We start from the raw sequence: 22,381 nt of genomic DNA on the forward strand, positions 1-22,381 counted from the left end.
CCTCGGCCGTCCCTGCCGCAGCCGGGCTCCCTTCCCCCTCCCCTTTGTCAGCATCTCGGGGCTGCTGCAGCCACCTCTTCCCGCTGCCACCGTGCCGCTGCCGTTCCCATGGTAACAGGTTAGGATGTACCCCGGTCCCCCGCTGCTCTCCAGGGCCCCGCTGCAGACCCTGGAGCCCCCCCCGCCCTCCCACTTGGGGCTCTGTCTCCCCGAAATGGCTTCCCCTGGGCCATGGGTGGTGGGGGATTGTTGCTCAGCGTGGGGCACCCCAAAACCGGTGCTGTTCTGGGCGGGGGCCTCATCCTGCGCTGGGAATGCAGCCCCCCTTCGGCCCCCACCGGGAGGCAGTGGAGCCCTCCTGCCAGGGGGGTGGCACTGCCCTCCGTGCTGTGGATCCAGGCGGCCTGGCACGCATTTCCACGCTTCCAGGAGTGTGGGCATGGGCGAGCGAGGAGGACGGCGGCTATGGCTGCCAGCCCAGCTCCTGTCTCCCCGGGGATGGCACAGGGATGGTGCCCGGCGGACAGGCAGAGCACGGCCACTTGCATGGGGCTGGAGCGTCTGGTAGAGCAGCTGTCCCCATGCAGACGAGGCCGTCGGGCTCTCGGTTCCGTTAATTATTCAAATATAGGGAAGTGTGTCGAGCAGAGGATGCCTGCGGGGCCGAGGATGCGCGGTGTGATGTGTGATGTCTTCTTGCCTGTTTGGCTGAGCAGGCAGCGAGGCTGGGCTGGGCTATCCGTGAGTGGCCCTGGGAGCTGCCCGCGGGTAACCACAGGCTGGGCTGGGTGGCCTTGGTGCCACACGGTGACCCTGAGCCCTGCCTGGATGCTCACGGCCACCCTCTCTCACCCCGGCAGACTTCAACTATGGTGCGGACGAGTACGACGCCGAGGGCAACGAGGAGCCCAAGGCGCTTCCAGAGGGCTCGGAAACCATGCCCTACATCGATGAATCGCCCACCATGTCCCCCCAGCTCAGCGCCCGCGGCCAGGAGAGCGGGGACGGTGTCTCACCCACGCCCACCGATGGCCTCGGCACAGGGGTAGGTGCTGGGGGCGGATGGGGGGCTCGGGGCTCTGCGTGTCCGGCTCGGGTGTCAGCGGTGTTTGTGCTGCTGTGACCTGGGGGGACTGTGCCCGGCAGCCCGATTTCTGCTGGCCGTGGCAGTCTGGGTGCCGGGGAGCAGCAGTTCGGGGGATGCCATGTCCGTGGGACACGCCGTGTCCCTGTCCCGCAGTGCCGTGCCGGTGGCAGAGCCAGGAGGGGATGGGCTGGCCCGAGAGCGGGGTCCCGGGGCAGGGAGCTCCCGGGGTCCCCAGCTCCCGGAGCCCTTGGGGACAGCGGCTCCGCCGGGCTGCCGGCTCCATCTAGTGGCACTCGGGGACCAGTCACCAGCAGGGGTGGGGACACAAAGTACCCCCCCTCGCTCTGGACTATTTAGATGTAACCTCTGCTGTTCGCAGCGCATCCTTGGGAAGTCCTTTGGTTTTCCAAGAGAGGAAGAATGCCTACAGAGATGCGGGGTGGGATCCAAAGGGAAAAATGTGGGTTTTTTCCAGAATGAAAGTTTCCATAAGGCCCGGGAGCGGTGGGGCCCAGGCAGGCACATTGGCCCCTCGGCTTTAGTGCACGGAGCAACCGCACGGGCCCGGGCTGGAGGATCCCCCGGCGCTGCCGCTGCCCGGGCCCGGAGAAGTGAAGTTTTATTTTTGTCATGGAAAGAGTTAAGCTCCTGACCCGGATGCTGAGGCAGAGGAGGGAGAGGTGTGGCTTCCTCCCCGGGGCTGCCCTGCGCAGCATGTCATCCCGGCACCCAGCGCCCCTGGGGAGGGAGAGGAGGGTGCTGCCCTCTGCCACCGCCTCCCGGGGCTGTCTCTAAACCACTCGGGCTTCGGGCTCCTTGTCCCCTCAGCACAGCCTTCGAGCCCCGGCCCTGACACCCCGGTGCTGGGGTGAGAGCGCTGGATCTGAGCCCGAGCCAGCAGGGACAGCAGAGGGTGGCTCTGGGAAGCAGGGCTGAGGGCAGATGCTGGCAGAGGGGTGTCCCTGAGGGCTGGTGGGGCACGCTGGCTCTGGGCACAGGCAGGGATGTTGACTTGGTTGTGACCGACAGGATTGGGTTGGAGCCCAGTGCCAGCTCTGCCTCCGTCTCTTCATGTGGAGCTGCTTGTGCTGGGGCTTGGCAGAGCACCCTCCAATACCAGCGCTGTGTGTCCACCTCCATGAGGGGCACAGGCTTGTGCTTGTGTGGCTGATGGCACAGGGCGCCAGGTTCACCCCACTGCTCTCCTCCAGTGAGGCAGGACTGGTGTCACTGCCTTGGAGAGGGCTGGAGGAGGTTTCTGGTGGGGTATGTAGTCTTGAAAGCTCCTGGGGCAGCTGTAACCATGACTGGGGCCTGTGACTGCTGTGTGCAGACACGTCTTAATCCTCCCCATCCCACCTGGGAAACACGAGGCCGTGGTGTGGAGCTGGTGTTGCAGCCCCTGCTGGGGTACTGCTGGGTTTGGTTGGCAGTGTGGGCACATTCCCCTGGCCAGGGACCATTCCCCACTCTGTGGACCTAGCCATGTTGGGCAGGGTTGTGGTGCAAAGGCTGAGCTGTGGCATGGACACAGGGCTGGACACGGGCTCTGGAAAGTCCCTGTGTCTGTGTCTCTGCCCACATCTCACGGCAGGAGTTTGTTGCAGGCTCAGATGGGTGCAGGGAGAAGAGATGGCTCCTGTGGGCAGAGCACACGCAAGTCACTGGTTCCCCTTTTGCTTCTGAGGAGCCTGGGGGAAACTGCTGAAACAGCTCTTGCATTAGTGTCTCCTCCAGCCTGCTCTTGTCTTGTTTGCCAATGCCCACAGTGTCCCTCACAAGCATCACAGCAGTGCCGGTGTCCCCATGTCCTGAGGGATGTGCAGCAGACATGTGAGCACACACGGCTCAGCTCTGTGACACTGCTGCCAGTCCCCTCTGGGGCAGCGAGAGCTCTGGTACCTTCTGGGGGTGCACAGCCAGGTCCCCGTGTGGGACCTGGTGATGCTGCTGCCTTCCAAGGTCACTTCTGGCTGGTGGCAATCCCCACGGTCTCTGCCTTCGCACGGGACACGAGGGCCCAGAGGGCTACAACAGAAGAGATGCTCTCCCATTTCCGGGGGGGAACGCGGGGGGCCTGGCAGGGGACCCCTCCCCGCGGCTCTTGCTGGACACACGTTGGGAAAACCGGCCGGGGAAGGCGGCTGCTGCTCGCCCCAGCCTTGACCACAGGCGGGCTGCGGCGGCGGAGCAGCCCCACCTCCATCGCCGAGAGAGCATTTCCTGTAGGAGCGCGCAGGGCGGAGCGGCGGGGCCGGCTGGGGCGCGGGGCTCGGCCAGCGGCCCCTGCACCGCCCGCGGCCCCGGCGCCGAGCGGAGCCGGCCGGGAGCGGGGCTGGCCCTGTGCTCGCAGCGCTGCCGAGCCCGGAGCTGCCGCTCGCAGGCGGCTCAGCAGCCGTGCCGGGAGCACCCGGGCCGCCGGGGACCAGGAGGCCGGAGCTGGGTCAGGCTGGAGCACCGGGGATCCCATAATGGCTCCTTTCATCCCGCGCTGGTGGCCGGCGTCCAGAGCTGAGTCAGCCTGGGACGGCTCAGCCGCGTGAGCCCCTTGTCCGGAGCCTTGTGGGGTCCCCTCTGCGCCCCGCTGCCCTGCCGGCCATGGAGGAGGAAGAGGAGGCCATAGGGTACCTGGATAAAGTGCTGGAGGATGAAGATGACTCTGAGCCAGGAACCCCCACCAGCCCCGTGTCTCCGTTTTCGGCCGGCGAGAAGGTGGGCAGCGGGGGGACCCTGCCCCCGTGCTGGGCACTGGGTGTGGGGACAAGGGGCATCTTGCTGGTGCTGGTGGTGCCCCGGTGTTGGAACAGCTCCTGGGGCGATGCGATGCAGGGGGCAGAGCTGGGGGCAGCGGGAGCATCACTGCGGCCCCACCACACCCCCAGGACTGCCTGTGGCCAGGGGCGTGGGGCAGGGCTGTGCCAGGCTCCAGGTGGGGAGGGCTCAGAGTGGGGCGACCACCCAGCTGTCCTTCCAGGGGGAAGTAGAGCTGCTGAGGGGTGGGAGCTGCGTGGCTCAGCAGAGCCGGCACTGGATGCTCAGAAAGGGGCTTGTTTTACACTGTGCCCCACTTCTCGGCCACCAGGAACTCCTAATCAGTCCCAAAACAGAGCTGGGGGGCGGACCCGGGGCGGCCTCTGTGCTGGCAGGTGGAGCTCAGCATCCTTCTCATGCCCACCCTGCTCGGGTGCTGGAAGAGGGCTGTGCCCACCCTGCTCTTCCTGGGGTCTCCTGCATGGGGCAGCCAACAGGCCCTGGTGAAGAGTCACTGCTCTGGGTCACGGGGGTCCAGCTGACATTGTCCCCGTGGGCTGTGTGGGCCCTGAGCGTGGGTGGGTCCCTTATCCCCTGAGCTCTGCGCAAGGCCCAGGCTGGGGGAAGCAGGAAGAGCCCGTGACTAATCTGTGGCAAAGAGCCCACAAGCTCCCAGTGAATAAAACTGCCCCCCCCACACTGCACCAGTCACTGTGGCCCAGCCTTACTGGGGCAGCCTGGCAGGGTGGACACTGGTTGTCACAGCAGTGCCCAGGGCTGGCTGATGGACACTAGAGTGGGACAGAGATGCTGATCCTCAGCCATGCCTGTCTTGGTGCTGTGTCCCCCAGGTGCTTGCAGCTGCCACCTCCCCTGGCACAACAGCCAGGGCTGGCATGGGCAGAGGTGAGACACGACCAATGTCCCCCCCAAACCATCCTGAATGGCCCAGAGTGGTGCTCCCATGGCTCTGCCTGGCCCTTGTCTGGGTGGCAAAGCCTGCGGCTTAACTGTGGTTTTTAAGGGGAGAGGCCAAGGCGTGACCAGGGATGGTCCAGGGGTTGGGGTGTCCATGCCTGGCCACTGGCAGAATCTCGCTGAGGGTCCCACAGCCCACCAACCATGAGGGTCATGCCACAGGAGCATCAGTGCTGCAGACCTGGGTGTCAGGCCATGCCCCAGTGCTACTGGAAGTGTCTGTTGGGGTGGCACTTCCCAAGGGAAACCTCAGCCAAGGGAAAGGGTGGTGCCACATCACGTGGGAGCACCATCCAGTGCCAAGCATGATTTCACTGGGCGTCTCTGGACTCTGCCCTGGGAGAGTCCTGCCATGCCGTGCGCCATCCTGGAGTGCTGCCAGCGGCGCCGGGCTCGTGGCCAGCCCGGAGCAGGGAGGGGAGAGAAGCCAGCACAGCTCATGGCTTTCCCAGCTGGCTCCAGATGGCCTCTGCTGCCCATTGGGCACATGCCCTCACCTTGCTATGGAGCTTCCCTGACACTGGCAGGGCCATGTGCCCATGTGGGGGATGCCAGAGATGGGCTGGTGGCACGTTGGGTCTCCTTCTGTGCCACTTGCTGGCTTAGCCAGGCTCCTTGCTGTGTTCTGCAGGGCGAGCGGGACGCTGGCAAAGGCCTGGAGATGCGGAAGTTGGTGCTCTCTGGTTTCCTGGCCAGTGAGGAGATCTACATCAATCAGCTGGAGGCCCTCTTGTTGGTGAGCACAGCCCCCAGACTGGAGAGCCCCTCCAGGGATGGATGGATGGATGGATGCATGGATGGATGGATGGATGGATGGAGTAATTTTTTACTGGCTTCCCCCAGCCATGTTAGCATGAGTGGGAGCAAAGCTCCAGAAGCTACATCAGAGAGCCAGTTTTGCTCTGTCCTGGCTACCCCCATCTGCACCTCCTGCACTGCCCATGTCCCTGTTGGGGACAGTTGTAGCTTTGCTTCCTCTTGTGGACTTGCTGACCTTCATGGCGAGACGCTGTTGCGCAACACGGGGTCACTGCCGCTGCGGGGAAGTCCAAGGATGCACGAGCCTGGAGCGCCCCTTGGGCCAGCTGCCAGCCTTGGTCCAAGTGTCCTGGGCAGCCCTTGCTGCCAGCTCAGTTCCTCCTCATTCCCAGTGTTCCCCTCTTAGCCCTCATCTCAAACTCTCCCTTCTTTGGCAGCCCATGAAGCCGCTGAAGGCCACGGCCACCACGTCGCAGCCTGTCCTGACCCTCCAGCAGATCGAGACGATTTTCTACAAGATACAGGATATCTATGAGATCCACAAGGAGTTCTACGACAGCCTGTGCCCAAAGGTGCAGCAGTGGGACAGCAATGTCACCATGGGCCACCTCTTCCAGAAGCTGGTATGCACCTTCCCTGGGTGTTGCTCCACTTGGAAGAGGAGAAGGGCTGGAGTTGTGATGAGTCTGGAGTTGTGATGCCCACAGGGGCTGTGCCCATGGATTCCATGATCATGCTGGGGAGAGAAAGAGAGGACAGGTTGAAGGGCTGTAGCTTCAGTTTCTGCTATCCAGGCACTTGTTATCTGTCTGCTGGATTTTGGAAGTTTATGGAGGCGCAGGCTGGGCAGGAGCTACACCATCCTGGCCTGAGCAGGAGCCAAGCATGTAACCCTCAGCTGTCAGGACCCTCAGTGTCTTGCCAGGAGGGGACAACTCTGGGCAGTGTCACCTCAAGGGCTGCCTGACCCCTTGGTTGCTGTGGGGGGCTTCAGCACCCTGCTGGTGCCTGGCTAATCCCCACTCCCCACAGGCCAGCCAGCTGGGGGTCTACAAAGCCTTTGTGGATAACTACAAAATCGCATTGGAGACGGCAGAGAAGTGCAGCCAGAGCAACTACCAGTTCCAGAAGATCTCGGAGGTAAGCTGGGATGGAGCAGTGCCAGTGGGAGAGGGCTGTGCCCAGGCTGTCCCTGCACAGGACAGAGAACTCTGGCTTCGTGGCTGAGCTGACCATGTCTACCCCATGGAGATGCTCCCCCTGCCCTGGGGACTTGCAGGGACTGTACCCAAGGGCTGGGCCACCAGGGGCTGTGCTGGAGGGCCATGCTCTTTTGGGTGTTGCAGGAGATTGTCCCCATCTTATCCAAGCTCAGATTGGGCTCAGCCTATGCGATCACCTCCCCATCCAGTGTTGGTGGGTGCTGGGCACCTGTGGCTCATCTCCTGCTGCCAGCATCTCCATGCCTGGATCCTCTACAGAAATGGGGAATTCCACGGCTACAGCCTGGTCCCCTTGTCCTGTTCACCTTGGTGGCATCACCACCATGTCCCAGCTGTTAGGCACAGCCAGAGCTGCTTCCAGCCAGGCAGGAACCCACACTCGTTTGTGGCCTCCAGCACGGCCAGGCTGGGGCCAGGGGAAGGTACCAGGGTACAAGAGGAAGGGTGGGGGGCCCCCATGACCTTGAGCCATGACCTTCCCCCCGCCCCAGACCCCGCTGATGGGCCTTTCCCTCCCTAGGAACTGAAGGTGAAGGGCCCCAAGGACTCGAAGGAGAGCCACTCGTCCGTCACCATGGAGGGTACGGCGGGCGAGGGGAGGGGGGCGCAGCCTTTGGTGTGCGTGGGTGAATTACCGAGCCCTTTGTGTGCCTGGAGCCGGCGGGCGGGGGGCTGGTGGCTCTTTAGGACGCTGGGGGCGTGCGGGAGCCCCCCAGCCCCTGCCCACCGCTCCTCCCCGCCCGCGGCTGTGCTGGGAGCCGTGCGGAGGGGCCGGAGCTGTGCCGCAGCCGGGCTGAGCGGCAGCGATGGCTGCGTGGAGACCGGGCTGCCATGGAAATCCTCGTCATTGTCCGGCTCTGCTGTAACTGCACCTATGGTGAGGCGAGGGGGGCGGCTCCGGTTTGGGGTGCCGGCAGGGAGTGATGCCGAGGGGTCCGTGCGGGGGGGTGGGGGCTGCGTCGTGCTCTGCAGGCTGAAGTTGGGAACGGCTTTGTTCCAGGCTCGGTTGAATCATCTTGGCTCTGGCACACGCAGCCACGCGTTCGCCGTCCCCGCCGGGCAGGGACTCGTGCCATTGATGGGACGGAAGGAGCTGGGCTGGGCAGGGGGATCCTGGGCCGGGGAACCCCCTCTGCCCGGGCTGTGCCGTGTGGATGGTGATGGGGAGGGGTCCCCGTTTGCCCCAGCATGGTGGGGCTGGAATGTCCATCTCTCCCTGCCTGCTGCTGCCCGTGGGTCCCAGGCTGTGTGCACAAGGAGCCTGTTGCTCCTCCGTTGTGCTGGGACAAGCCCTCCCAGGCCTCCCTGGAGCTTTGTGTATGCCTGTAATGATGCAGCAGGAGGGTCCACCTAGACCTGTGGGTCTAGGATGCTGGAAAAGGGGGGATGTGCCAGATGACCCTGCCTGTCACCTTTATCCCAGAGCAGCGTTCTTGCTGGCTGTCACAGGGAACAGGGCTCTTGTTTTACCCTCTGGCACGGAGTTGTGGGAGTGCAGCCTCTGGTTGGGGTTCAGCCTGGCATCATCACCTCACTCTGTCTCAGGACTGGGTGCTATGAGGCAGCACCTCTGGGATACAGGGAATGGGAACTCCTCACGACTCAGCCTAGAGTGAGGAGGTGGCACCTTTCCTTCCTCTCCCACTTCCCGAAACCTGGCTGCTCTCAGCCCTGGCAGTTTGGGGAAGTGCTCCAAAGTGAAGGGAAAACCCAGAGGCATCAGCCTGGCTGAAAGCAGCCTAGGGAGACATGGCTGTGGCCAGGCACAGAGAGCAGCACTGTGAGTGGGCTCCGTGCCTTTGTCTGCCCAAAGAGGTGGGGAGGAGGAGAAGGGTCTGTAAGTTTCCACTGAAATGTGCCTCTGGAGAGCCTCTGGGGCTGTTTCCTGCTGGGAGGGTGTGTGGTAGGAAAAAGGTACTTTCTGTACCCGTCTGTGAGGCAGCTGTGCCCCCTGCCCTGGGTGGGGCTGCAGGCAGGGACATGGGGCAATGGGGTTGGGCTGAAGCCTTGGACCCGGTGTTCTCTGGAGGTGGTGGTTTTGCTGCTGCTGGAGCAGCCTGGATCCCCTTTGCACCAGGGCTGGCTGGCATGGTGCAGAGAGGTGGGTACAGGGTGTCCCATGGGGTGGCAGAGCCAGGTGAGGGATGAGACCCACCACTGAGCCAAAAGGGAAACTGAGAAAGCTGCTGAGGGTGACGGGTGAGCGGCTCTTCCGCTGCACAGCCACAGCACAGCAAGTGTGGGTGCAGCCCTCCCGGGGAGGCCCTGCCCTCCAGAGGGCTGTCCCAGTCCTGTGCTGCCACGGGCTTGGTGGGACATCCCATCTCACCACCCGTGACCAGCCTAGCTGTGGCTGCTTGTGCCCTGGGGCTGTGGCAGCGGTGGCTCCCCACTGCTCCTGGCACTACCACGATTGTCCAGCTGTGCTGGCTCTGTGCAGGACAGGTGCCAGATGCTTGCCCAGGGCTCTGTGCAGACCAGGGGGGCTCTCTGGGCATCTGGGCTCCCCTCCTTGCCCCTGTGCTCTCTGTGACAGGTGGGAGAGGGGCCAGGGCTCCAGCCACAGGTGGCTGCTGACACTTTCTCTCTCCCCTCAGCGCTGCTCTACAAACCCATCGACCGGGTGACACGGAGCACCCTCGTCCTGCACGTGAGTGTGATGCCAGTCGCACAGGGATGGTGGTGGGCTCTGTCTCTGCTGCTCCTGGGGATCTGCTGTGGGGAGTGCTGATAAGGGGTCTCCAGCTGCTTTCGAGCTGCTAACCTGTGCCTGTCTCCTTCCAGGACCTCCTCAAGCACACCCCAGCTGACCACCCTGACTACCCACTGCTCCAGGACGCCCTCCGCATCTCCCAGAATTTCCTGTCCAGCATCAATGAGGACATCGACCCCCGGAGGACAGCGGTCACCACCCCCAAGGGCGAGGTGAGCTGTGGGGTGGGCAGTGCCTGGGCACAGGGTGAGGGCTGAGCCCTCTGCCAGCCCCTGGCTGCTGTTTCTGCCCTGAAGAGCTCCTTGGTGCCTAGGTAGGAGCTGGAAGGGTTCCTCCAGATACAGTTCTAGGTACAAGATTAGGGCTCTATCTGGTCCTTTACTAAGTATAGAGGACATGGACCTCCCCATGCTCCTGGTGGCTGAGCCACAGAGAGGGACAGGATTGTCAGCCTTTCCCCATGGATTGTTGGCCATTGCTCCCTGCCTGCTCTCATGGCAGCCCCTCTGCCACACAGACCCGGCAGCTTGTCAAGGATGGCTTCCTGGTGGAGCTGTCGGAGGGCTCGCGGAAGCTGCGACACGTGTTCCTCTTCACCGACGTGCTGCTCTGTGCCAAGCTGAAGAAGACAGCAGTGGGGTAAGGAGGGCGCTGGGCACAGGGGGAATGTGTCACAACCCCCCCTGTCCCTCAGTGGGCCGGGAGATGTGCCAGGGAGGGGGTCAGGCATCAGTCAGCACCCGTGCCCTGGCTGCAGGAAGCACCAGCAGTACGACTGCAAGTGGTATGTGCCCCTGGCCGACCTGGTGTTCCCCTCGCTGGAGGAGTCGGAGCACTGCCCGCAGGTTCACGTCATCCCCGACCACGAGCTGGAGGACATGAAGATGAAGATCTCAACCATCAAGAGCGAGATGCAGAAGGAGGTGAGAGAAGGCTGTGGGACTTGCTCGTGGGTGGTGCTCTGCTCTGGATCAGGGATGGGATGTGGGAGACAGGGGCACCTCTGAAAGGTCCTCTCTGCTCCCTGGCTGCAGAAAGCCAACAAGGGGCAGAGCCGTGCCATCGAGCGCCTCAAGAAGAAGATGTTTGAGAACGAATTCTGGCTGCTCCTCAACTCACCTGCCATTCCCTTCCGCATCCACAACCGCAACGGGAAGGTGAGGAGGGCGGGCTGGGGCCAGGCTCAGCCCTGCCTGCACAGCTTGCCACATCTTCCTCTCTCTTACAGAGCTACCTCTTCCTGCTCTCCTCCGACTACGAGCGATCTGAGTGGAGGGAGGCCATCCAGAGACTGCAGAAAAAGGGTGAGTCTGGGGCTGCTGAGGCGTTCTTGGGGGTCATGGTCCCCCCAGAAGCCACAGGAAAGTCCTATAGGACATAGGACTCTTCAGTCTCTATGACCAGCACTGGCTATGTCCCTCTGAATCTTCTGTCCTCTCCCAGACCTCCAGGCCTTTGTTCTGAGCTCAGTGGAGCTGCAGGTGCTCACAGGATCCTGCTTCAAGCTACGCACTGTCCACAACATCCCCGTCACCAGCAACAAGGACGGTGAGTGACCGCTGGGTCCTGCTTTGCCGGGATGATGCCGGGCAGGAGCTGTGGGGTCCCTGAGCTGAAGCGGGGACTCTGCTGTGCAGGGGACAGCTCCCCACCAGGTGGCACTGCTGGAGCAGCGTCGGATTGTGCTTGCTCCCAGGCAGCCCAATCCCTGCTGCAGCACAGGACTGCTTTTGGGCTCTCTCCAGCCCCTGCCATGGGTTGGGCAGGATCAGTGTGCCCAGGGTGAGACCCAGCCAGCCCCACTGGGAACCTCCCCCAGCAGCAGGAGAGCTTGGGATGCCTGTCAGTGCGGGATACAGAACTTAGAGATGTCCCTCCAGGGACTTGGGGGCATTTGAGTGTCCTTGCAGGCACTGTGCTCGCTCTGGCAAAGGTGGCAAAGGCTGCCTTGGGGATGGCCAGCCCCAGGCCCTGACACAGCCTCTGCTCTCCTGCCACAGATGACGAGTCCCCAGGGCTTTATGGGTTCCTGCACGTCATCGTCCACTCTGCCAAGGGCTTCAAGCAGTCAGCCAGTAAGTGTGGGTGCCCACCCTGTTTGGAGGGGCCAGTGGGCTCGGAAGAGTTGGGGTCCAGCACGTGGCCCTGCTCTGCCCACAGTGCATCTGGGAGATGGTGAGGGTGTTCCTGGGCTGCTGAGGAATGTCTGCTCCCCCAGACCTCTACTGCACGCTGGAGGTGGACTCCTTTGGCTACTTTGTCAGCAAAGCCAAGACCAGGGTGTTCCGGGACACCACGGAGCCACAGTGGAATGAGGTGAGGGAGGGTGGGATGCAGGGAGGGGACTGTGTTCCCCATTTCCCTTCAACCCTGGTTTTGGAGCTGCTCTAGGCTGGGGTTGAGCCACCCTCCCTCCACACTCCAGGAGTTTGAGATCGAACTGGAGGGCTCCCAGTCCCTGCGCATCCTCTGCTACGAGAAGTGCTATGATAAGACCAAACTCAACAAGGACAACAACGAAATTGTGGACAAGATCATGGGCAAGGGGCAGATCCAGGTATGCACTGGGGCTTTTGGGCATCCTTTCACCTGAAGGTGGTCCCCTTTGGACCTGGCACCTGGGCTGGGAGGGTTATCTTGGAGTGATGCCTAGGGTGGACAGCTCTGCTTTCGGGAGCGGGGTGGTGGGATTGAAGATAGTGAGGTGGGTGGGCATCAGGCATGGGGGCTGATGGTCTTGGGGCACAGTGGCTGCAGGAGAAGGTGGGACAAAGTGAGAGGGGTGGCAAAGCCAGAACCTGCAGAGGTTCATCCATCCCCATCTGGGCTGGATGGAAGTGTTTCCATTCTGCTGCTCTCTGTGCCATGGCCCTGGGAGGGGCTGGTAGCTGCCTTAGGGAGGGCTCTGCATGTTCAGCCCCCCATCCCTCCTGTGTCCCCCTCTGCCACCATCTGCCTTCCCTGGGCCTCCATCAGCTGCTGTTATGGCAACGGGGGTTTCCAGGGCAACGGCTGAGCCACCTCTGATTGGCGGTTGCCAGGCAGGGAGGATGGCGGCCCAAGCTGCCCTGAGATGCTCCCAGGTGAGCAGGACCAGGAGGATGGAGCGGGAGGCAGGCAACCCCCAGACCCCATATTCCCCCTGGAGCCACTTTGGCCAGGGGCAGGGGGACACAGGCTGGGCTGGGGGTGTCCCTGTGTTTTCCTGCTGGGCACCCCAGCCTGGCTGCCTTCCTGGCTGTGCTGGGGAGAGCCTCATGCCTGGGACACAGCCCTCGACCCAGGGCCACTTCAAAGGGCCCCTCACGGCTGCCTGTTCCGTGGGAAAGCAACTGAGGGCAGGTCCCAGGGGAGCAGAGAGCAGCATGAAAATGCTGCTGGGAAGGGGATGCTGTGGGGAAACAGCACTGGAGGGTGCACAAGGTGGGAAGTAGGGGCTCAGCTTCACCAGTGGCTTCTTCATACCTGAAATCACCCGTCTGTTGCCCTTTCCCCCAGGAAACAGTGTGGGGGTGGCATTGGGCCAAGTAGGAAGGCCAGGGCAGGGAAGGGGCTCAGTGTCCCGCGGGGATCAGTCCAGCTGCGCTCTTGGAAATAGCCTGGATCAACAAACATGAGTCATGCTGGGAGATGCGGGGGTCGGGACAGGGACAGCACAGCTCGTACCCGCTGTGCAAAAGCTGTGGGGGAAGAAAAGGAAAGAGAGAAGGCCCTGGGGCTGCATATCCCAAGGAGGATGTGGATGGATGGAGGAGTGTCAGGGTTGGGACTGTCCTGCTGTCACCCAGAGCCACAGCTTGGCCCCTGCCCCAGGGGTGGGCTGGGTGACAGGGCATGACAGCAATGAGCAGGATGGGCAGTGCTGCTCCCAGGGCTGTAGTCAAGCCCCAGAGCTGCCCTCCTGCCTTCTTCCTGAGAGTCTCAGGCAGAGATGCTGCCCTGGATGTTCCTCACCCCTGGGCTCATCATGAGCTGTTGCTGGTTCCACACAGCAGTACTGGCTATGTGTGACTCCTGGTTGGCATTAACCCTGTTTTGTTGTTATTAACTCCATTTTCTAAAGCTGGAATATGCTGTGGCCGGGGTAGGGCTGCCCTGTTTGGCTTGACCATGAGGGTCTTGTGTCCCCTGCACTGCAGGGCTCAGCCCTGTTCTGAGCTGCCCCAGTTGTTCCCAGGAGCTGGGCTCTGGCTGCTGGGTGCTGGCAGGGTTGTGTGGTGCTGTGCCAGGATGGCAGACGCATGTTGTGGTGGACAAAGCAGGCTGTGAGTGCTTGTGCCCACATTGCAGAGGAGAGAGGCTGGATGTGTCCCCCATGCCCTGGAGGAGACAGGCAGTGGGTGCATGAAGGGAGTCTCAGGACCCCCTTCCTCAGCCCATTTGATGCACGAGGGAATGTGGCTGTTGAAGCCTGTGTTGTCATGGGCACGGTGCCTGCTGTACCCTCAGGGAATAGCTGCCTGTCTGTCTGTCCCCTTCCCTGGGCTGGCAGAGGCTCTGGCAGGGGACATTTGTGATGCTGGGGCACCCCAAACCTGCAGAGAGCCGTAGTGACCCCAGTGGACCCCAGGGGCTGCTGAGGGATGGACTGGGGGGAATGCAAGTTCCCCAAACCTGTGCCTCACCATGTTCCTGCCTGTCAGAAACAGCGGGCAGGAACCCTCCCAGGGCTTCCCTGTCCCCATCACCCCCTGGCAGTGGGGCTGACAAGGGCCAGGGTACACAGAGGGCACATGGGGGTACCCAGCTGTCCCCGGGTGTGACAACAGACCCCAAAAGCCTTCTCCCGGTGCCCGTCGCTGAGAGCAGGAGAGCCAGCCTGGCTTCTGCGGGGAGCCGGGAATGCTGCAGCCGCCAGCGGCGGTGCCTCGGGGGCCGCGGCTGCCGCCAGCGCTGCGAGGCGGAAAACGGCAGAGGGAAAACGGCAGAGGGATAACGGCACAGGGATAACGGCACAGGGATAACGGCAGAGGGATAACGGCAGAGGGATAACAGCGGATAACGGCGGATAACGGCGGCGGGGGGCCCGGCAGCCCCCGCAGCGCTCCCGAGCGGCGGCGGGCGGCAGGGCGAGAGTTAAACGCGTGGGGGCCGCCGGGGGGGGGCTGCCATTGAGTCACTTCCTCGCAGGGGGAGGGAGGTTTTTGGGGCTGCCTCGCCAGCCCGGCTCACACCCTGAAGATGAGCCCTGCCCGCTCGCCGCCCCGCCACCCCAGCAGGGCTCCCCTCGCCGGACCCCGCTGAGCTCTCCCCGCCGGCAGAAGGGATGCGGTTGCTGCGCTAACCCAGCCGCGGGCACGCTCCTGGCCAGCCTCGGGTCGTCTGCCCGGAGCCGAAGCGGTCGTCGGGATGACAGAGGTGTTGGTGCAGCCGGAGGGCAGCCCCGGCCCCGAGGGGGAGCAGCAGCCCGGCGTGGAGGAGCCCGAGGGGAAGCGAGCCCCGAACACGGGAGCCCGGCTCTGGGGCAGGGTGCGCAGCAAACTGCTCCGGCAGAAGGTGCTCCGGGTGCGGGGGTTGGCTGCAGGGGACAGCGCTGGGCTCTGCCGGGCTCTGCCGGGCGTGATCACCGTGGCTTTTTGACGGGTGGTTTTGTGGGGTGGGGGGCGCTGAAGTGAGGGGCTGTGTTGTTTGTGTGGAGAGTGAGTGCTGTGGAACTGTGCACGGAGACTGTTTGGGTGCTCTGGGAGCTCTTAGATGCAGTTGGCAGCCTGTGAGGTGTTTGTTTTCCTCCTTCCCTCCCTCTTCCTCTGCTTGCTGGCAGACTCTGGGAGCTGAGCTGTTTGCACCGGGGGGTCCTGCAGAGGCAGGGCACGGAACCCCCAGCCCAGCCCTGGAGCTTGCCCAGGAGGCAGTGATGCTTTTGGGCTGGCTGGGGCCAGATTCCTGGGGTGCCACAGCACTCAGTGCCTGCGTCCCTCCTCTTGCAACCCGGGTGAATCCAGGCTTTCCCAGCTCACAGCTGTGTCGCAGCCACATCAGCCAGTGTAGCCCGTCTTTGTGGGAGCACAGTGTGCAGGGATGTGCGACAGAGGTGACAAAGGAGGGGGACAGCACCCTTGCAGCCTGTCCCAAAAGCCCCAAGGGGGACTCAGGGGGTTTCCCTCGGTGGAGTCCCCTGCCCAGGGAGCTGCTGGCTTGGGGCTGAGCTGTGGCTGTGGGCAGGGGCTGCCTGGGCCCGTGGGGGTTCGGTTTGGCAGCGCCGGGGCCGCATGTGACGCAGCGGCATTAACCTCGATTCTGTGCCGCCGCCACTTTGCACAGGGGATTAAGGGGCAGCAAGAGCTTTGTGGGGAGGCTGCCCGGCAGCTGTTGCTGGGTCAAAACATGAAGGGGTTTCATTTCCTCTGCCTGGGAGCCCTGGGGCTGCAGGGCAGGATGTGACCCCGGCAGGTCTGTGCAGGGTCCCAGTGGGCTCTGGGTGCTGCAGCTGCTCCTCGGGTCACCCTCAGTCAGGGCTGTGAATTGCTGCTTTTTTGGGGGGCTGTGCTTTGCCACTGGCAGCGTGTGCTGGTGTAGGGGCTGCTCTGTGCCATGGCACCAGGGGGCTCAGGGACTGTCTGTTCCCTGGGGAGGGTGCTGCTGGCATGGAGGTCTGGTGAGGATCTGCTCGCCAGGGCAGCCACGGGAGGCCAGGCTGGGGAATCTGTGGGTGCCACACTGATGGAAAGCAACGCTGGCTGTAGCTGCCCCTCTGGGATCCTGCTCCACAGGGCTCTGGCAGAGATGATCTGGCAGACTGAGTCACCAGTGTGCTCCCAATTGCTTCACCCAAGGCTGATGGTTGAGTGACCTCATGGGCCTGAGATATGAGGAAGAGACATTCTCAGCCTCATAGGCCCTGCCCCACCACAGCATCCAGTTTGGGGTCCTGGGAAGCCACCATGAGGATTGGGAGCCCTACCAGCTCCTCATCTTGGAGCTCTTGGCACCCAACCCTGCCTGGGTCTGTCACACTGTCTGATCTGGATGTGTCTTGAGGACAGAATTCCAGGATGTGGCCTCGTCACCTCAAGTCTGGAGTTGTCCCATGGGCAAGACAAGCAGTAGGAGAGGAGGGTCAGCACCAACAGGACATCCCCAGAACACACAAAATGCTGCAGGACTTCCAGGATGTTCATTGCCTGTTTCTCCACAACCTGGGGCCTTGTCCTACAAGCAAACAGCTTCAGATAATTTGGAAAACTAGGATGATGGCACATCCCTGTGGCAACAAACAGAAGATGTCTCACCTAGCCATGGATGAGAGCAGCACCACATGCTGACCTGGGCATGGATACCACCATGGCTGAGAGTCCCTGGGATGCAGGAAGGAGCAGCCTGGAGACATGCTAGTGACCTGGCTGAGATGTTTGGGGTGGTGTTTGAAGCCATTTGACCTTTCAAAGAATAGCTGACATGCTGCACAATGCTGGGTCAAAGGCTGTTCTCCTAGCCCAGGAGTTCCCCACTAACCTGGGATGTCCCTGCATCCTGCTGGAGCAAGGCAGCTCCCTTCAGAGGAGAAAGAGATGGTGGTCAGAGCTTGGGGTGTTTGTCAGCACTGTGTGGGCAGGAGCTGCCTCTGGCTCTATGGGTGGATACTCCTATCCATCCTCCCGTGCCTGGACAGAGGTGTTGGACACAGCTTTGCTTGAACTGGGGAGTGGAAGAGTCGTGTACTGCTGCTGCTGCTTGGGGTGCTGGCCAGGAGGGTTGGAGAGCAGCAGGGCCAGGCCACAGGTGCTGCCCCAGCAGTGCACAGGGACCTGCCCTAGTTCGAGGGGGGCTCAGGCCCATGGTGCCAGCAGAACTAGCCCAAATTTGGGCCCTGCTGGCTATTGTGGGATGATTCTGCCCATGTGGGGGGGAAGGGGCAGCAGGAAAATGACATGCTCAGGGTAGGGTCCACAGCACTGGGAGCAGCTAACCTGGCTTTTATTAAAGCTTTCTTCAGAGCTCTGCTAAAGCCCTTCCAGATGTGAGCTGCCAGAGCCATCAGAGCCAGAAGGACCCAAGGAATGGGGAAGGCATGTATTGTGGCTGCAGTTAAAATGGTATTGCAGAGCAGGGAGGCTCCTGGCCTGGCTGGGGGGTGAAGGGTCTTCAGTGCCATGAGTGGGACAGGGATGAGTGGGAAAAAGGGTGAAAGTCCCTGGGACTGTGGTGTTGGCTGTGGTGGCTGCATGGCAGTGCTGTGGGGGATGCAGTGCTGGGGAGGAGCACAGAGGAGCTGGAGCAGCAGGACTGGGGTTGGCTGTGGTCTGGCTGCAGTCTCGTGATCCCAGTGTCCAGACCTGCTGCAGAGTCCCATGGGAGCCTAGGGCAGCTGCAGCCTTCCTTCTCCTCCTGCTCTCCAGCAGCCGCAGGGCTGGCACGGAGGAAGCAGCGTGGCACTTGTTGGGCTCTTCCATGTGCTGGGCTGGAGCACCAGAGAGGGCTCCATGTCAGGAGCCATTCCTGGGCCATGCTGGAGACAGCAGCATTGCTACCTTTGTGCTACCTTTGGCACTGCTGTTTTCCCGTGGCTGAGGAGCTGCTCAGGCTCACTGTGACACAGGGCTGGGCATGTGGCAATGCCACCTTGCTGAGTCTGTGCCAAGAGCCTGTCCTTGGGACTGTGGGGTCTTGTTGTGCAAGAAGGGACATGATGGACCCCACAGTGCTCCCCCATCATGACCTGCAGTGACTTTATAGGCAGGGGAGCAGCAGCTCCATGGCTGGAGCAGCAGCTCTGCACATCTTTACACTTGCCCAGAGCATCTCCTGACCCAGCAGCTGCAGGAAGCTCCTGTGTCCTTGCAGAATGACCCCATGTGCCTGGCACAAGTGTGGCCTGGCAGCTGCATGTCCTGAGCCCTGGGAGCCCCCACCAGCTCCCATATCCCATCCCCTTCCCCAAGGGGACATTAGTGCTGGGCTGCCGGCCCTGTGCATTACAGGGATCGATGGGGCCGGATCTATACCAGCAGCTGGGGACCAAAAAGCCCCAAAAGGGAACTGCACCCGCCTCTGCCCAGCCCTGGGGCCCGGAACCCGCCATGGCACGTGCCGGGGCCTTGGGAATGCCAACACCTCTCGCTGCACCCGGGCGCCGGGGCAGCGTCACTGAGTCCCCTGCTAGCCCCAAAGCCAGAAATAGCATAGCCTGTCATTCCCAGGGGTTATAAATAGCCTTGGCTATGGGGAGATGTTGTTTTTCTGCATGGAAAACGCTGCCCTAGTTCTGTTTCATCAATCTGCCGCCAGAAATAGTCCTAATTTCTTGGAAGTTTCTTGCTTCTCGGGTGTTGGTTAGAGCACTGCCTTGCAGGGGTTCTGTGGAGAGGGCAGGACAGGGGGGCTGAGCTCACCTGGCTTCAGGGCACAGCCAGAGGCACCCCAGACCCTAAAGGGGAACCTCTCCATCCTCCAGTCATGAGCAGCATGTTGCCCAGGAAACGTATGTCCTGTGCCCTATACCATCTGCAGATCAGGGGCTTTGGGGGCCACCAGGTTGGGATGACAGCAGGTTTGGCATGAGGCTGTGTCCCCACAAAACTCACAGACCATTTCTCTCCACAGCTGGACCCACAGGCCGTGCAGACAAAAAACTGGCACATGGATGTGATTGAGATGAACGGGGTAAGTGGGGCCAGGGGAGTCACAGCCCCTCGCTGGGAATGCAGCCCCTTCTTGCCTTCAGGCCAGCCAGTTCTCACCCCCTGTCTCCCACAGATCAAGGTGGAGTTCTCCATGAAATTCACAAGCAGAGACATGAGCCTGAAGAGGACCCCGTCCAAAAAGCAGACTGGTGTCTTCGGGGTCAAAATCAGTGTTGTGACAAAGTAAATGCAGGGCTGTGGGGCTGATCTGCTCTGGTGGGTGTGGGGTTACACTGTGTCCCCTTTCTCCCACCAACACTGGGGAGCTTGGCTTTTGCTCTCTGCTGGGGACTTTCCTGTTCCCTTTGCCGTTGCCATCTTTCCCTCCTGCATGCCCATCCTGGCCCTGGCCCGGGGTTTGCAGGGCTGGGCCGGCTGCCACGGGTTCCCCTGGGAATCTTTGCTGACGGCTCCGCTTCCCGAGCCAGGCGCGAGCGCTCCAAGGTGCCTTACATCGTGCGCCAGTGCATCGAGGAGGTGGAGAAGAGGGGCATCGAAGAGGTCGGCATCTACAGGATCTCCGGAGTCGCCACTGACATTCAGGCGTTGAAAGCTGTCTTTGATGCGAGTGAGTGTCCTGGGGGAGCTTGGTGTTCCAATGGGACACCCCCCCAGCCCTCTGCAAGCTCAGGGTTTGGTTATTGCACTGTGCATGTGCCAGATATGCCACTCTGCACAGGAAGGGACTGGGGTTGAGGAGGCACAAAAACAGCAAAAAAAAACCCCAGAGATCCCAGTCCTGTGTGTGCCTCGATGTCTCTGAGCTGCCGCCACTCCTGGCTGGCTCCTGGGAGTCACTGAGTCAGGGAAACGTTACAAATGGATTTGCAAATTGTTCTGTGTCCTGTTGCCCAGCCAGGCGGGAACCACTCGGCTTTTCCCAGCCTCAGCTTGGCTAATGGGGCTGTGAACCCAGCAGTGCTGTCCCTGCTCTCCAGCTGGCAGCCTGTCTGGATAGCTGGAGTGACACAGAGGGTGGAGACCCGGAGGGGAAAGAGGGCAGAAGGCCTCACATGTGGGTGCTCTCTGGACAGATAACAAGGACATCCTGGTGATGCTGAGTGACATGGACATCAATGCCATCGCTGGCACGCTGAAGCTGTACTTCCGTGAGCTGCCTGAGCCCCTCCTCACTGACAGACTCTACCCCGCCTTCATGGAGGGGATCGGTAAGGGCTCAGGGATGGGGAAGAGATTGATGCACAAACGTGGCTCTGTTTGGCATTGCTTGCTCTGAGACTCCCAAGAGTCCTTCCCAGCTCAGCTCACTTGGTCCTGGCTATTTTTGCTGGCTCCAGGCCAGCTCAGGGCTTGTGGTGCTGCTCCCCAGTGCTCACACACTGGCTGCTGGGAGGTATCTGGCTGTGGTGGGTCCTACTGCTGCACCAGACCCTGTCCTGAGCCCTCTCCCTCTGCCTCCAGCCCTCTCGGATCCTGCTGCCAAGGAGAACTGCATGATGCACCTTCTCCGCTCGCTGCCTGACCCGAACCTCATCACCTTCCTCTTCCTGCTGGAGCACTTGAAAAGGTAATGGCTCAGGGGCTGCCTGGGATGGGTGGGAGATGCAGGACGAGTCTGTCTCACTGCTTTTCCATGGGGGTGGGACATGTACAGAGTTTGAGCTGCTGTTTGATTCCTGTTGTGCCTGCACGGCTGCAGGCTGATCCCAGACTGGAGGCAGATGGTGCTGTGCTGGTGCAGCCAGGGCCAGCAGCAGCAGGTATGGAGGGGTCCTGTCCCAGCCCTTCCAAGAGGGTACAGCTCCAGGTGTGTCCCACCTGCCCCATCTCTCTGGGCTCTGGCGTATTCCCAGGCTGCAGCTTGTTCAGACCCTTCTCTGGTATTGGTGTTGGCTTTCCACATCTTCTCTCCTTGGGCCCTGTAGGATGCTGGGGGCAATCCTGGAGCCGTTCTGCCCCTCCAGAGCAGTCCCAGGACCACCGGCCATGGTGCCAGCAGGGCCTGTGCTGTGCCTGGCCAGTAACTCCAGGTCAACTCTGCAGGGAGCACGCGGCCCCTGGAAACAGAGAACACTTGGCTGCTGCAGCCGGTGTGCAGCTGGTTGGATGAGCTCTGCAGGGAGCAGCTGGCCTCAGCACAGGACAGGAATCAATTAGGAGCTCTGCAGTGTCCCCCTTAGCAGGAAAACAGCTCTGTGTCCCTTCCCTCCAGTGCAGCAGTAGCCCTTGCTACAAGGTGCAACAATCCCTGTCACCTGTCAGCAGTGGTTGGCAAAAACCAGTGATAGGCAGCACTGTGGAAATGTCCCAGAACTGCAGGTGACACCTGATGTCACCTGTCCCAGGGTGAGTGAAGCAGTCAGTGTGTGGTTTGACAGGCTTTGTCTTGGCCCAGATGAGATGCATCCAAACCTGGGGACCCAAAACCCGTGGAAAGCACAGGGCTGCATGTCAAGGACAGCAGAGCAGAACACAGAGCCTGGCCAGAGCTTGGAACTGGGGCTTATGGCTCATGTTACTTGCATCATGAAGACTCTTTTTTTTTTTGTTCCTCTGGTTTGGCTAAAACCAAACAGAAAAAGTGATTGATGCTGGGGGATGGAGAGGGAAAAATCCATCCTGAGAACCGGGCACAGCCAGTTCCCACATCTGCTCTCCTGGCCGGGGCTCAAGCGAGCAGCCTGTGCCGGGGAGCACAGCTGCCTCCTAACATGGCAATGTTATGGTCCTGCTTCCCTCGATGCTGGCGGGGCTCCCACAGGGTTGTTGGGGCAGGGAGCCTCGAGGGGAGTGGGTGCAGGGGGCACAGGCTGGTGCAGAGCTCCCGGTACCCTGCAGGCTCGCGAAGGGTGGAGGCCCCGCAGTGCAGAAGCGAGCGCTTGGTTGCTGCCACATCACACCCAGGGCTCCCGGCCAGGCCCGGCGGCTCTGACGGAGGCCGTGAAGGGGGCAGAGCTCCCTGCCCTGCACCTGGGTTTTCTGAGGGCTACAAAGGACAGTGAAAAGTTGGAGGTGCCTTACTGCTGCTGGGAGAAGGGAGAGCAGCTCTCGGCCTCCACAATGCCCCACAGCTCCCCACTCCTGAACATCGTTAGGGGCTGACACCGCCTCTCTCTCTGTACCCCACAGGGTGGCTGAAAAGGAGCCTATCAACAAAATGTCTCTCCACAATCTGGCCACAGTCTTCGGGCCAACACTTCTAAGACCCTCAGAGGGGGAGAGCAAGGCACACCTCACCTTGGCCTCTGACATCTGGTCCCATGATGTGATGGCCCAGGTAAGAGCTGGG

The 22,381-nt window shown here is 61.8% G+C and overlaps 1 protein-coding gene across 4 annotated transcripts in view; it reads left to right on the forward strand.

The window, feature by feature from the left end:
- The window catches only part of ABR (ABR activator of RhoGEF and GTPase), a 38,245-nt gene that overhangs the window by 13,389 nt on the left and 2,475 nt on the right, over positions 1-22,381 (forward strand). For 2 of the 4 annotated variants that reach the window (XM_015646487.3, XM_015646485.3), the window contains exons 2-22: positions 861-1,045; positions 5,448-5,552; positions 6,013-6,198; positions 6,608-6,715; positions 7,319-7,379; positions 9,396-9,448; positions 9,583-9,723; positions 10,029-10,150; positions 10,269-10,434; positions 10,546-10,668; positions 10,740-10,815; positions 10,955-11,059; positions 11,512-11,586; positions 11,730-11,827; positions 11,937-12,068; positions 19,052-19,111; positions 19,205-19,314; positions 19,560-19,699; positions 20,166-20,300; positions 20,554-20,659; positions 22,222-22,369. In XM_015646487.3, coding sequence (XP_015501973.1) covers positions 938-1,045; positions 5,448-5,552; positions 6,013-6,198; positions 6,608-6,715; positions 7,319-7,379; positions 9,396-9,448; positions 9,583-9,723; positions 10,029-10,150; positions 10,269-10,434; positions 10,546-10,668; positions 10,740-10,815; positions 10,955-11,059; positions 11,512-11,586; positions 11,730-11,827; positions 11,937-12,068; positions 19,052-19,111; positions 19,205-19,314; positions 19,560-19,699; positions 20,166-20,300; positions 20,554-20,659; positions 22,222-22,369 — 2,358 coding nt within the window. In that variant the 5' untranslated portion in view covers positions 861-937. Of the gene's footprint in view, positions 1-860; positions 1,046-3,578; positions 3,800-5,447; positions 5,553-6,012; positions 6,199-6,607; positions 6,716-7,318; positions 7,380-9,395; positions 9,449-9,582; positions 9,724-10,028; positions 10,151-10,268; positions 10,435-10,545; positions 10,669-10,739; positions 10,816-10,954; positions 11,060-11,511; positions 11,587-11,729; positions 11,828-11,936; positions 12,069-14,682; positions 15,008-19,051; positions 19,112-19,204; positions 19,315-19,559; positions 19,700-20,165; positions 20,301-20,553; positions 20,660-22,221; positions 22,370-22,381 lie in introns of those variants that run through there. The other 2 variants (XM_015646486.2, XM_015646488.2) reach the window with 2 other exon arrangements.

The sequence above is a fragment of the Parus major genome, chromosome 19, assembly GCF_001522545.3.
Source record: "Parus major isolate Abel chromosome 19, Parus_major1.1, whole genome shotgun sequence".
Lineage (NCBI taxonomy): Eukaryota > Metazoa > Chordata > Aves > Passeriformes > Paridae > Parus > Parus major.